At 39.3% G+C, this 14,107-nt stretch overlaps 2 protein-coding genes and 1 non-coding gene across 6 annotated transcripts; 1 reads left to right on the forward strand and 2 right to left on the reverse strand.

Annotated features, from left to right (window-relative positions):
• Positions 1-595: 595 nt before the first annotated feature.
• LOC130740695 (auxilin-like protein 1) lies at positions 596-7,375 on the reverse strand. 4 transcript variants are annotated; one of them, XR_009020234.1, is made up of 9 exons: positions 6,569-7,123; positions 2,856-6,201; positions 2,708-2,756; positions 2,505-2,599; positions 2,364-2,429; positions 2,192-2,281; positions 1,672-1,848; positions 1,321-1,504; positions 596-1,239 (listed from the first exon to the last, which is right to left on the reverse strand). XR_009020234.1 is itself a non-coding variant. In XM_057593374.1 (9 exons), the coding sequence occupies exons 1-8, from the start codon at positions 6,934-6,936 to the stop codon at positions 1,204-1,206; spliced, it is 4,227 nt and encodes a 1,408-aa protein (XP_057449357.1). In that variant the 5' UTR covers positions 6,937-7,119; the 3' UTR covers positions 596-933; positions 1,159-1,203. The 4 variants fall into 4 exon arrangements, 2 of the variants coding, with proteins under 2 accessions (XP_057449357.1, XP_057449356.1); XM_057593374.1 differs by lacking the exon at positions 1,321-1,504 and having other exon boundaries at positions 596-933; positions 1,159-1,239; positions 6,569-7,119; XM_057593373.1 differs by lacking the exon at positions 1,321-1,504 and having other exon boundaries at positions 6,569-7,118.
• Positions 7,376-7,726: 351 nt separating this feature from the next.
• On the forward strand, positions 7,727-7,798 carry TRNAE-UUC (transfer RNA glutamic acid (anticodon UUC)). Its single transcript has one exon. It is a non-coding gene; the product is annotated as a tRNA-Glu (tRNA).
• A 2,038-nt stretch (positions 7,799-9,836) lies between these two features.
• Positions 9,837-12,760, reverse strand: LOC130740697 (gamma carbonic anhydrase 1, mitochondrial-like). Its single transcript, XM_057593375.1, has 5 exons — positions 12,515-12,760; positions 12,202-12,345; positions 10,991-11,116; positions 10,750-10,901; positions 9,837-10,556 (listed from the first exon to the last, which is right to left on the reverse strand). Exons 1-5 carry the CDS (start codon positions 12,627-12,629, stop codon positions 10,278-10,280), a joined length of 816 nt encoding a protein of 271 aa, XP_057449358.1. The 5' UTR covers positions 12,630-12,760; the 3' UTR covers positions 9,837-10,277.
• Between the last annotated feature and the right edge of the window lie 1,347 nt (positions 12,761-14,107).

The following is a 14,107-nucleotide window of genomic DNA, read 5'->3' on the forward strand; positions in this document are numbered from 1 at the left end:
ATATAGATTTATATATTCATCGAAGGGTGAAGTTTGGTTTGCTAGTACTAGTCGTTTCTCATTGTGTATATTGATGTAATGCATAATTGCATACTCTTTATTTATTTTTTGTCAATGAGTTTTCCTTCACGGCTCTATGATTTGAAAATAAGGTTAATGATGCAATTTTCATTGACTTTTAGTGCTGTTCCAACTTATTTCCAACCACAATTAAATACAATTATGAACTATCTGGGGCCAAGAGAAACTTAAATAACATAAATGCAAATGTGACAATAGTTTTTGTTAGTACACCAAGCTTGATTTTCCTAAGTCAAAGTGGAGGGTGCCCTTACCTGACTGCAAGCTCTTCTCAAATAATTTATTGCTTGCACATGAAACATCTTAACATTCAAATAAGTTGCTGAGAGAGTACACAAGCACGGTATGACTAATAAATTGAAATGAATGTACCTGACCTGGATATCCTTGATGCTTCTAAATGCAACCTCGTGTTAATTCCAAACAATTAATGCCGTTCTATTTTATACTTGCTGTTTAATTTTGTATTTGTTTTAGCAGACTATTAAAAAAAATTATGAAAGCCGATTAAGACTAAATAAAAGAAAAACAAATCCATTCATATAATTTAATGGTATGCATCAGAATCTGCCAATCACTTAGAGTACATATAAGTGCTGGTTCTTGACTGCAGTTAGGGATGGGAATAGTTAGGGATAACGAGGTAGAGGTCAGTATCAACTTCAATTAAAAAAAATACCACTCTAATAGGTACTTTCGTCATTCCTACTTTTTTAAGGAGTGCATATGATAAGAACGGCTACTTGCACCACTAAAGAATGGTCAAATAGGTACAAATTGTCTTGCTAACACACTGGCTTCCGGAGCATCCTGCCAATTCTGCTCAGTTTCATGGTGTTTCTATTCTTACACCTGAATTAAAAAATAACAACAAAGTCCCAACTACGGTCATACAAGCTAGCTAGTATTTGTCTCATCCTTCTGAATTTTTTTAATTGATTTCTTGTGAAACTGGGGCTGAAATTTTCTACATAGGTACATCATTTGGGAGAGTATTGTTGCAGAAAATGGACTATGACACAATAATTACTGAAGTTTTGGACAGAGAGATTGCACGTGTCTTGGGAAGGGAACTACCTGCTTGCAAGAGAGGGAAAAACACAGACTTGGAATGCTGGCATGCTATCGCTCCTCTGAGTTGAATTTGTTCCACGCTTCCTGGAAAAGGAAGAAACGCCACAATAAGAGAAAACGATACTAATGTATGTAGTACACTTCTAACCATGGAAATGCCAATACCTCAAACACTAAGACCCTAGAAAATGATACTGATCTGCTCCGAATAAATGAGCCAATCTACCAAAGCTCTTAATAGCCTGGTGGCACCAAACTTTGTACTTGATCCCTACTCAATCCCTATTGATTGATAATGCCCTCATTTTGATTGTGCTTGGTTGAATAGGTTAAAAAAAGAGAAACAGGGCTGCATATCATATTCAACCAAAAGTGAAATCAACCACTGTTTCAGTTTTTGACTTGGCATGTTTTTGTTCTGCTAAGTTTAAAGTGACTTTCATTCCAAACATCAAAGTAATAATAAATGAATAAATAAGCAACCTTGGTGAAAGATGCCATAGGTCCGTTACATACCTTCAAAAGATCGAAGACCTTTTCACATATGTATTTGTGTTGAATACTTGCTCCACGTTGCTGTAATTTGTCAGGATGGACAACCAAAGTGGCTTTCCTGTAAGCTTTTTTCACACCAACAGCAGTGATGACGTCTGTCAATGGGATTGAGTGCCACCCAGAATCAGGCCCAAGGATCTGACAAGGTAGAAAAGTAAGAAAGAGAACCATAGACAGAGTACATAGTCTGTAAAACTTAAAAAATAAAAATCAAAGTCTAGATTACTCAGGTGGTCCGCTCATTGTAAGTTGTAACTCAAAGGTCTCAAATAGAAGGAAGTTAAGACCATTGTTATTTGTGATCAAGCAAGCTAGTAAAAGTCATCTGTTTGACTCAGCTAATGGGCTTTCACATACCATGCCCTACTGAGTGGAATGGATGGCTATCATGTGCAGAATGCAGATGAGAAGTTGGAAAGTAGGAGGAAAAAGAAGCAAAAGAGCAACATATACCTACTTAATTCAGAATATTTTCACTTACATATTGCAAGGTAGAAAGTAATGCACGCAAATTTCCTTCTTTTCCACCTGACCACCTCCTTACTTCAGCATCCAGAGACTCTGCTAATCTCTGCAATCAGCACAAGACTCAATTAATCAATGAAACAATAATTCAGAGGCCTTAGAGAAAAGCTATTTGGATGTGTGCTTACGTTTCTCTCAGCTTGCTCTTTCTGAGCTACAAGGTCACGCATATTTTTTTCCGCCAAAGCTTTAGCCTGAAAGAGAAGACTCATGATTATGTTCTTATATGTAGCCATAATGTGAGAAAATCAAAAAATTGAAGATCTTACTGCACGCTCAGCTGTTCGGCGATGCCTCTCCAGTCTAGCTCTACACCTCTGAGCTGATTCACCTTCTCTTTCTGATCTCTCAGAAAAAGAAGCAGCTTCAAGCAAAGTACAATGTCTGGTTAAGATTATATCAAGCTAGATGTAGTAAAATGTCGAATGAAATTTCATATCAAAGCACAGCAGTGGTGTTGAATTTCACATACCACCATAAAGTGAATATGGATATCTGCAACCCTCAGAAGAGCTTAAGTCCTGAAATTGTGGATCAAGCATATCTCACCATGTTAATTCATCAGAATTTTTTTGGGCAACATAGCAGTATAGCAACTTTAAATTTATACAGATACTCACAGAGAGTGAAGAGTCTAGCCTTGCACCTTCTCTGGAACAAAAACCAAGGGTGTCAGATACTGATCTCTCTAAACGTTCTCTGGACTCCAATGTAGCCTTCTCATCCTTTAATTTTTCCTTGGCACGCTCTTGAGCCTCTACAGTTTCCTTTTCTACAGCAGCGCGTTCTGCTTTCAGTCTGGCTTCTATTGTTACCTTATCAAGATATGACTTATCCCTGGCCTCAGCGCATGCTTTCTCAAGTCTTTCCTTGGCCTCAGCCAGTGCTCTTTGCTGAACTTCTGCAGTTGCCCTTTCAAAGGCAGCCCTTTCTGCTCTCTCACAAGCTTCAGCATATGCCCGGTCACGAGCCTCAAAAATTGCTCTATCTACAGCCTTCCTATCCTTTTTTCTTTCCCTTTCCCTCTCAGCATCCAGCCTCGCTTTCTCAACAGCCATTCTGTCCTTTTCTCTTTCCCTTTCTCTATCTCTCTCCCCTTCTATCTTTCTAAGATAATCTTTTTCTGACTCACTTTCTCTTCTCATCCTTTCAGCATTATTCACCAAAGTAGTTTCATTAAAACTCTTTTCTTTTCTTTCTGTGGATTGACCAGCATGAGAACATTCAGCAGTTTTCAGGACATTTACAGATTCCTTCACAGTAGTAGGTTCAGCTGCTTTTGTGCTTCTTCTATAGTCAGCTTCTGCCACAGTGTCATCCACCTTTCCTGATTGGGTCCCTGAATGCTCCGTGTCTCCGGGGACCATTTCAGGTGCTCTGATTTTCTCTTTAGCCGGTGGATTTTCTATCCCTATCCCTTCCAGATTCTTTTCTCTGACTCCGCAACCAGTTCTTGTTTTTCCAACTTCTTGGCCAGCAACAGATTCTTGGGATACCTCCGGTCTAGAAACATTTTCATCATGAGTGGAGGCTGACTCAAAAAGTTCTTCATCACTCTCTGTTTCCCATGTTTCATCAGTTACTTCAGTAAAATTCACATTTTCTCCTTCATTCCCTTCCATTTTGTCCAAAGCTTTATCCGGACCCTCATATTTTTCCATTCTCCCAACATCTATGCCCATATTCTCGAATTGCTTTGGGAGACTATTCTTGTTTGATAAAGTTGTACTTCCTTCCCTTATAAATGTTTCATTTAACATGATCTCAATTTCTCTTTTCCTTTGATCCCCAATTACCACTTCATCTTTTTGTTCTTTCTCTGGAGCTTCACTCAGAACTTTCTGAGCCCCTGTGTTTTTAGCAGCTTCTGTAAGTCTTCTTCCTTCTCCATATCCATGACAGGCTTCTTCAAAATTCTTTCTATTTTGACCTCTTTCATATACCTCATTTTCCATCTCATTATTTACCCTCTGCTTAAAAGCCTCTTTCAGTCTTATCTCATTCACATCCAGTTGAAAGTCTCCTTTGTGTTTCTTTTCATTATCATCCCACTCAAAAGCATGTCTTAGGCCCTCATTACTTTCCTCTTTTTCAAAAGAACCTTGGAAGCTTTTCTCAGTTTCTACTCTTTCAAGAGCTTCTTTCAGCCCTTTCTTGTTCAGAATTTGGTTAGTTAGTTTAAACCTTATTTCATTTTCTACTCTGCCAGCCACACTTTCACCTGTGTGACTCTGCTTAAATTCTTCCTTTGGTCTTTCAATGTCTTCCAGCTCCACAAAATCTTCCAGTTTTTCCTCATCCTTAGTTTGTCCTAGAGCAAATGCTTCACTGCGTGGCTTTCCACTTTCTTTCATTTTCACAGACAGCTTGTGCTTTTTCACATTCTGCTGTAGCTTTACAACCTCTTTTGGTTTCTTCTCGTTTTCCTTAAGGCTCATGCTCAACGGATCTTCATTTGGTGTTTGTCTATGAACCTCTTTAGGTTTCTGGATTTTCACTTGCTTATGCTCCGTGTGTTCCACATCAGGTACATCTTCTAATTCTACGCTTCCTGATTGGTCAGCTTCAGTTGCTTTCTCTTCAATTTTTCCATGCTGGTGGCCTATTGTTACATTCTTCTCCAGCTCAAACATTTTAGCCACATTTTCCTTCTTCACATGCTCTCTTTGCCTCCATTTCTCATCAGATGCTTCAGATCTCATAATGTTTTTGTCATGTTCATAAGCCGCTTTTGCAGCTTTGGGTTTTTTATCATATTCCTCCCACTGGTAATTTTCTTTAATAGCTTTTACTTTTTTATTGTTTTCTTGCATATCAGATGCTTCTCTTTCCATCCAGATATGCTCTTGGTTTCCAGTATCTTGCACCAAAATCTTAGTCTGCTCTGTATGCTGAGTTACCATTCCAGGATCTTTTGTTCCCTCCAATTCAAAAAATTCAGGTTCTTCTTTCCATATCCGAGCTCCAGTTCTCTTATCTGATTCTTGAGATGACCAGGATTGCTTGGTGTGCTTGTCCTCAAACATGTTTAAAACTCTTTCCCCTTCCAAAGTGTCCAGAGCTTTTGGGAAAGCCTTCCTAGGTTTCTGCCTTTCATCTTTGACAGAAGTTTTCATTTTGGAATGTCTTCTATCAAAACTTTCCTGCATTGTCTCATCATTCAAACTATTTAATCTAGACATATCCTCAGTCGACTTTGGTCCATTGTTTTTTACAACATAACTTGATTTTACATGGCTTTCATAAACCCCCTTTGTCCCCTTCTTAGATTCTTTAGCACTCCTAAGCTTAGCTTCAGCTCTACGCATTGCTTCTTTCAAAGCATCATCAGAAGCTGCGCCAGATGAATTCATACCAAACTCTACATCCAAAAAAGGAGGTGAACAGTAACCTCTACTTTTCTCTTCAGAAGCATCCAGCGTGCTGTTTGAATGAAATCCATTGATGTCCCCCTTTTTCTCAACAGGAGGTGGACGTGAGGGTGCTGGCGCTTGGGATGGAATACTTTTGAGGCTGATGCCAGATACAGTAATGAACGCCTCACTGGAATGAGAATCATTTCTGATGAACTCATTCTGAAGATTTAGATCACTACCAAAATTCTGTTCCCCAGAGGTAAAATTACACATATGCGGCATTGATTTCCTCATGTGGTTTCCCTTCACCTTGTCTGCACTAAATCCTATACCAAGATCAATATCATCGGCCACCTCAAAAGATGGACCAGTCCTATGCAATCTTGTGGTTTCATCATGTACATGACTGAAACCAGGAACAGCATGCAGCTCAGTCATGTGAGTTTTCCTCTTCGACATATGGTCATTGCCTGTAACATTGACCTTATGATACGAAATGTTGAACTCCGTATTACCATCAACGGACTGGAAAAAATCACCATTTGAAAAGCTTTGATTATTTTCGTAATGGTCCGACTCTCCAGAGAACGAATCAGTTTCTGCCGGAGTCCTGCAGATGATGAAAGACAGTTCATATAGCAAAACAATGCTTAAACCTCAATAAATCAAAATACTTCAGAGCGCAATCAATACATGCAATTACAGTCACAGATACCAGGATTCAAGGTAGCATAGCATGAAACAAACTCCAAAAGTTCAGTAGTTAATCTACAATGCTCTAAACTCCCAAATCCCAATCTAGCTTAAAGGAAAAACGATGATTAGTATAAAATTAAGCCCTAAAAAACAAAGAAAACAACTCAGTTTACAGTCCATTACTCTATCATTCAAAGAAAACAACACCAATGTAACAAGGGATCACGCATTTCACCAAATACTCAGAACTAAACAAATAGCAATAGCAGAGTTCACTTTACCAGGCTTCTTCGGAGGAATCACCGTTCAGAGCACCAGGTTGATGAAACAAGTTCTCATGCGGAACCGCAAAATCTAGGGCACCGAAAACTTCTGTGTAGTCGAAATCGTCACTTCGAGGATCGAAGAAAGCCTCGGCCTCGTGAACCAGCGGAAGATCCAGCACCGGAACAGAGGAGACGCGTGGGGTGCGGAAGCTTCCGAAAATCTCAGCGTAGTCTTCCAACCGAGGCGAGAGGTTTGAGGCGCCAAACTTCGGTGGGCCACCGTAGACGTCGTCGTAGAGGCTAGTACCGGAGAAGGTAGCACTGTTGTTGGAAAGTGTGACGGCGGCCTTGCTTGGTCGACGAGAATGGGTTACTCTTTCCATGTAATGTGTAGCTTTTCTTGTTGTGAATGTGGTTCTGTGAGTGCAGAGAGTGTTGTTGTTACCTCGCGGGGCACGACGAAAGAGAAAATGGAGATTTGAAGGTGAGAAAGAAAAAGAAAAAGGTAAAGCGGAGTGACGAAAAAGGGACGTTTTATATTTGGAGAAGTTGTTTTGCTACAAACAAAATAAAGCGAGTCCCATGGCTACTTTATTTTGAAGCATGCAGATAGAGCTGACACACATTTGTACTGTGTACTACTGTACTAGGAGTTGGATTTGGATGTTTCCACTTCAATAATGTTTTGTGTTGCACTCATGCTGTTGCCCCGTGATGTTCTTTTAACTTTTTTTAGTTAGGTACATATTAGTAGTGTAGTTGACAGTTATGAGACTAACTCTTTCAGGTTAAAATCACATTGTGGGTAGGTCTCTTTAAATGATAGTTGTACACACTCAGAGATCGAATCATGAGCGAGATACTTAAGATGTTCAATTATCTATCAATTATGTTAGATCTTATTAGTTGCATTTCTGATTTTACACATGCTAATCATTTTCAACAAAATTAGTCTCAATATAGTAATGATAAGGAAATGATCCCATACACCAGTGTTATTTTCAAATTGTAAAATTAGGAATCTTAGTTGAGTTAGTTAATACAATTTGTGGTTAGTAGTTACTGTTAGTCAAAGCAATTAGAGATTAATTAATCGTTTATCAAACAAACTGTGAGGTTCGCTACTAGATAGAAAGTATTATATAGTATTATGCATCAAGAATAGCATACAATTCCGATGTCGTCCAGCGGTTAGGATATCTGGCTTTCACCCAGGAGACCCGGGTTCGATTCCCGGCATCGGAACTTTTCATTTTTATAGAAAAAAAGTATTTTATTAAAGAGTGAATTACCATTTTGGTCCCTAAGAAAGTAGACACCGGTCATATTAGTCCCTAGAGATCATTAATGGTTAAAAAAATCCCTGTAAGTCTTGACGTCGGTCATAGTAGTCCCTATCTAAGTTTGACCGTTAGTCCCTGGAACGGAAAGTGCCCATGTGTCACGTAGGTTTCAATTTAGTCCCCGACGTTATCAATTTAGTCCCTAGGTAATTAAATTTAATTAAAATAATGAGTTAAAAAAATAAAAATACAAGAATAGAAAATCTTAATTAAAAAAAATAAAAAATAAGCCAAATAATTAAAATCTGATCGCCGTTTCAGATCTGCCTTCACCACAAGCACACATCTCTTCCTCTGCCTACACTCCACCACCCTCCCTTCACCACGACCACCACAAGATCTGTTTCCTCCACCCCAGTCACCAGCAACGGAGCCGCACCCCCATAGCCACAACCTTCCTCGCTCTCACCTTCTACGCTGCCTCTGTTCGACGCCGACGACCTTCCTCGAACCGGCAAGGAGCGTGGAAGCGTGGTGGTGGCGCGGTTGCAGATGAGCGGCGTGAGAGGAATAGAGAGAGTATGCGACTGGGAAGGAGGAGTGGAGCGTGGTGGCGATGCAACAGATCTGACGAGGTGTGTGGCGGTGGCAAGCAGAGGAGCGTGGTGGTGGCGATTTTGAAGGGAGGAAGGGAGGTGATGGTGGGTGGGTTTGGGGTTCGTTCTGGATTTGCTGGGTTTTGAAGAAAAGAGGAGTGGGAGGTAGAGGGAGTGATGGGTTTGCTGGGTGAAAACAGTTCAAACAACATTCAAACGTTTCTTGCTAGTGTTTGTGGAATTAACACAGTCATTCTGGGTCATTCTGAATGTAAAGTTGAGATATATGTTCATTTTGCTTCATTTCAATAAAGTTATGCTTGCTTTCTTTCTCCTAGTCAATTGACTTGCTTATTTTCATGGTTTTGAACAGAAAAACCATTTGTCTGGATTGTGAAAATCTTATTTAAAGCTTTCATTTGATACCGTGCAACAATTGATGAACACAGTTTAATAGGGACCCTTTAATGGTTGCTTTGTTTGCATCTAATTTCTGAGGTAACCTTGCCATGACAAAATCCAGTAAATGAATTGAATGAAGAGTGTGGTAGAAAAACAAGCTTGAGGGTTGGGGTTTGATGTTTTTCTTAAACAGGATTTGGGTGGGATGAATTTGGGTTGAAGATGATGGGAAGGATGAAGATGGGATTAATTTGGGTTGTATTTTTATTTTTTTAACTCATTATTTTAATTAAATTTAATTACCTAGGGACTAAATTGATAATGTCGGGGACTAAATTGAAACCTACGTGGCACATAACGTGACACATGGGCACTTTCCGTTCCAGGGACTAACGGCCAAACTTAGATAGGGACTACTATGACCGACGTCAACACTTACAGGGATTTTTTTAACCATTAATGATCTCTAGGGACTAATATGACCGGTGACTACTTTCTTAGGGACCAAAATGGTGATTCACTCTTTATTAAAAATAATCAGCACAACAACGGGAATGATTAAAGTTTCAAAGGGTTTTCACTTAGAATCGCTTTTATCAGTTTTAACTTTTAAGTATTGTTCCCCTTCTCCCATTGGACAACATTTGTCAGCCTCCGCCTCTCTCCAATGTGATGCGTAAAGCCTCCCTTTTCTTCTACGCAAGAAGGCATAGCGGCAATGCATAGCTGGAACGGCATTTGAAAAAAAGACTAGAGGCGACACTTATGAACTTAGGCAGATCCTACAGAGCATGTAAGCTTATAAATGTGAAGAAGCAACATCAAAATTATAACATTTAATATATCACTTAGAGAGCAGCTAATCAAGACCTGAATGGAGCTTTGGTATTTCGCTTTGAGAGCAGCTAATCAAAACCAGAATGCAGCTAATCATGTGTCCTAACCACTAGAAAATGAACATGGAGATTGACCAAACCAAAACGGAGAGACCTACAGCGAAAATTCAAGAAACATGCACTTTTATTTATTTTAAAGCGAAAAATGTAAGGAAATGTAAAATTAACAGACTCAAAACCGCAGTGATACACACTGGCAAATGACAGGGGTGGGGGTGGCGGGGAATATCAGCAATAGCATCAGGCTCAACCGGCACATCAGAAGTGATGTTCTGTATTTTAAAATACATGCTCCACTACATATAACTATGGATATGTCCCAGGATGACTGAACAACTGTAGTACTACTAATTGTTCCACTGTAGTTATTGCCTACAAACAAAATGAAAGGTTCACATTGAGCACAGAGATGAACAAACCCATATGCCAACACAGGCACCATGTTCTTTTCATATTTAAGAGAACAGTATGAACCCCCTCCTCAAGCTTATTGGAAACAAAAGCAGCCATCCTTCAGAAAATCTTAAACCAAAGATTTTTTAAAAAATTAAGTAGCCTTTGGAACTTTGTCTAGCACGACATTATCAGGAAGGTTAAGCTCTGGAGATGTTTCCCGAACAACACCTAGCGCTGAAGCATACTCATCACCAGGACGAACAGACTTCTTGTGTAGAACTTTTACAAATTCTGCCTCCTCGAGTTCTTTTGCATTTTCAGCAGCATGAGCCTGAGCCAAGTTGGAATAATTTATGGCAGATTGTGAGAAGAAGGTCATTTCATCTTCTGTGAGCTTCCTTAAGAACCTTGCCGGATTACCTCCCCAAACCTGCAATATCAAGGATACTGCATGATAATCCTAGGCATTAAGTAAAAAAAAAAACTGAAAATCTTTGGAACCATTCATTTTAGTTTAAGTCCAATTGAATCACAAGATCTAAAACTTTTATTCCAGTTTTCAAAAAACAAGAACATGGGACATTCCTATATTCTCTGAAGCAAAGCAAAAGGTTCATACAAACCTCTCCATAGGGGATTCTTGTATTCTGCCTGACCAGAGCTCCAGCAGCAACCATGGCATGTTTCTCAACATATACTCCGTCAAGCAATGTGGCACCCATGCCAATAAATGCTTCATCTTCAACAGTACATCCTTGTAACACAGCACTATGTCCTAAATCATAGTACAAGAACCTTAGAAAATGTTCACACCAACCATGTTTTAAGTCATTCACAAAATGATCAAACATCAATTTTACTCACCTACAGTGACATTATCTCCGATGATAGTAGGTAATACCTTTCCACTCAAATTAGACTTAGCAACATGAACAAGAGAATTGTCTTGTATATTAGTTGAAGATCCAATAATAATGCTGTTAACATCACCTTCACACAAAGAATATCAATTAGTTGACACCAGCAGAGGCACAAATAACAGAAATACGGGGGTGTGAAGAATATTAGTACTCAAACCTCATAATATATAGAGGGTACAATATGCACATGAAATGATTATGAGTGCATGCATATTGATAAGTATAGCAGATGTCCTTAACAAATCAATCTTAATGCAAATAGTTGAAGCAAAGAAATGTGAAGGGAATAAGTATCAAAACAGTGATATATTCTGTGTTATCCAAAGAAAGCCGAAGAAAATATACAGAAATAAAATTCAGAGTTAATATCTTCTGAAGGAAAAAACCCATGTCAGAAAGCTTTCGTCGTGGATTTAACATTCTTGTTTTGTTTTTCAGCCCAAGGTTTAACATTTCTCTTAAAACAAACAATTTACCACCTTCTCATCAGCTATACCCTTTAGATTTGTATTTCAGACAAATATTGTGTACCAATAATTGAGAGACTGAAAACATTGCAATTTACGATTTAAGGGTATGCTTGGCACAGAAGGCAATAGTAGGAAAGTAGGAAATAGGTGGCGTTGAAAAAATTGAGTGGGGTGGAAAGGTTTTGATTTTCAGTCATTGGTGCTCTATAAAGATATACAAATGGATGGAAAGTAACTTTCAAGCAACTAGAGAGGCCAAAATTAACAATCTTGAAGTGAACGAGTTTCATTTCCACTTATAACCGATCCAGTTATTATTGCACCAAATGAAAGTTCAATGCCTTCACATTCCTAGTATACCATTCACCTGCCTAATCTCAGATTAACAAAGCACATCCCAGGTCAATTTTGGCATTTGCCACACCTGTGTCACAGTGTCCTTTATTTCCATTTCAACGAAATCAGTATATTAAGTTTTGATATGGTTCTTAAGTCATGTCTTATGTCAAAGCACATTTACGGAAAACAAAACCTAACATGAATTCTAAATTCCAATCATCTTCAGTTTGCAATGGTCAGAATCTCTGATAAACTGAATAAATTCTGGTCGATTTCAATTCAACGAAAACGATAGCAAAAGTTATGAGCTGAAGCAGCAGCAAACGTGTTTGGTAGTGTTGTTTACCTCTGAGAACACAACCGTACCAAATGGAGGAAGCTTGGCCAATCTGAACATCGCCAACGAGGGAGGCACTGGGAGCCACAAATGCATCCCTATGAACATGGGGAGCTTTGTCGAACACATTCATGAGAGGTCGATGCCTGGACACTGAACAACAACACAAATCGAATTCCACCCAGAATCAGAATCAAGCATAGCTAACCCTAAATGGAGCAAAGATGGTGTTTCAAAACCCTAATTATCGCAAATTGATTGAGATTGAAAATGGGGATCGGAAAAGGGGTAAGAAATTGGAAAATGTAGAAGAGGAACGTACGTTGTTCTTGGAAGAAGTAGTTTCCTTGGAGACGGGAGCCGAGGCGATCGAGGGCTTGGCCGGTTTCGCGGATCCAGAATCCGACGCTGTAGAAAGCTCTGCCCAAAGTTCCCATTTCGACGACGACGGAGAGTGAGTAGTCAGTGATACCTCACAGTTCCAGCACAGCGATCACACCGTTCTTCTGTTTTTCTCCTCTCTCAATTTCCCATCTATCTGTTCGGCTTCCCCACTTCATTTACAGCACTAATATTTTTTTTTCTAAACATTTTAGGAATTGTTTTGTTTTATTTTAGGCTTAATTGCACTTTTGCTCCCTCATCTTTCATCGTTGTGCGAAATCTCTCCCCCATGTTTAAAATGAGCGGATTCTCTCCCTCATGTATTAAGTTGTTAAATTTTGCTCCTTCCGTTTGTTAGCCTGTCTAAAAGCTAACGTCAATTGCTATTTTCACCTCTCCTTTTACTATCTGCACCACCTAAACTAAATTAAATAAAAAATTATTTTTTATATTATTTTGATGTAAAAAAAACCAACTTCTCCTCAAATCACGTTTCTTCTCCCCACCCACTTATCTTCTTCTCTCCCCCAACCATGAACCACCTCCGTCATCGCCACCCAAAACGCTGGTGGCCACCCAACCATGAACCACCACCACCACCGAAAACGCCACCGCCACCGCCCAAAACGTCAAGCACTGTTTTCCTGAACCCGCCTTATCCCCCTTCCTTTGATACCACACAGAAGAACTAGAACATTGACCCACATTGCTTCTGTCTTTCACCCCACTCAAAAACCCTTCTTCTTCTTCTTGGGTTGCTGCGATATGGGGTTTGATTTGCTGGGTTGTTACTCGGTTTTTGGAGATGTAGGGATTTCTTATGATTTTTTCACTAGCAATTGGGTTTGTACATTTGTTTTTATCAGACATTCATAGATGCGGGTTTCTCGTGTTATTGTTGGTTCCATTGATTCGTACATTCTGGCTCCTCTTTAATTGGGTTTGGATAGTTTATCTGGAAGGAGAAGCTTGAAGAGGAGTGATTTTCTGGTTGGAGATAAGCTTGGTGAAGGCCAAAGGGTCATTTGGGTGTTTTGGTCCCAAAGAATGGGGATTTAGACGTGAGAATGCAAAAGAGGGTAAGAGGCAAGGAAACACATGTGGAAATTTGGGTAAGAAAATGTGGGTGGCGGTGGTGGTTCATGGTTGGGGCAGAGTGGGTGGTGAGGAAAAACGTGATTTGAGGAAGAAGAGGGGTTTTTTTTTTTCATTGAGTATAAAAATTTTAAAATAAAAAAATATTTTTTAATTTAGTGTAGGTGGTGCAGATAGTAAAAGGAGAGGTGAAAATAACAACTGCTGTTAGCTTTTAGACGGTTAACTAACGGAAGGAGCAAAATTTAACAACTTAATACATAAGGGAGGGAATCCGCTCATTTTAAACATGGGGGAGAGATTTCGCACAACGGTGAAAGATGAAGGAGTAAAAATGCAATTAAGCCTTTATTTTATACAGGATGAAAATTGAAATCCGACAAACACCGTAAAATTTAGATTACAAAAAATAAAAAAGACATCCCATAAAATTTAG

The sequence above is a fragment of the Lotus japonicus genome, chromosome 2 (assembly GCF_012489685.1).
Source record: "Lotus japonicus ecotype B-129 chromosome 2, LjGifu_v1.2".
Lineage (NCBI taxonomy): Eukaryota > Viridiplantae > Streptophyta > Magnoliopsida > Fabales > Fabaceae > Lotus > Lotus japonicus.

Coding starts and splice junctions, on each gene's coding strand:
- LOC130740695 (XM_057593374.1), bottom strand. CDS start 6,936: ATGGAAAGAGTAACCCATTCTCGTCGACCAAGCAAGGCCGCCGTCACA. Junction 2,430..2,504: donor GCCGAACAGCTGAGCGTGCA/GTAAGATCTTCA, acceptor CTTCTCTTTCAG/GCTAAAGCTTTGGCGGAAAA. Junction 2,282..2,363: donor AAGAGCAAGCTGAGAGAAAC/GTAAGCACACAT, acceptor TGCTGATTGCAG/AGATTAGCAGAGTCTCTGGA.
- LOC130740697 (XM_057593375.1), bottom strand. CDS start 12,629: ATGGGAACTTTGGGCAGAGCTTTCTACAGCGTCGGATTCTGGATCCGC. Junction 10,902..10,990: donor CGGAGATAATGTCACTGTAG/GTGAGTAAAATT, acceptor ACTATGATTTAG/GACATAGTGCTGTGTTACAA. Junction 10,557..10,749: donor CAAGAATCCCCTATGGAGAG/GTTTGTATGAAC, acceptor TTGATATTGCAG/GTTTGGGGAGGTAATCCGGC.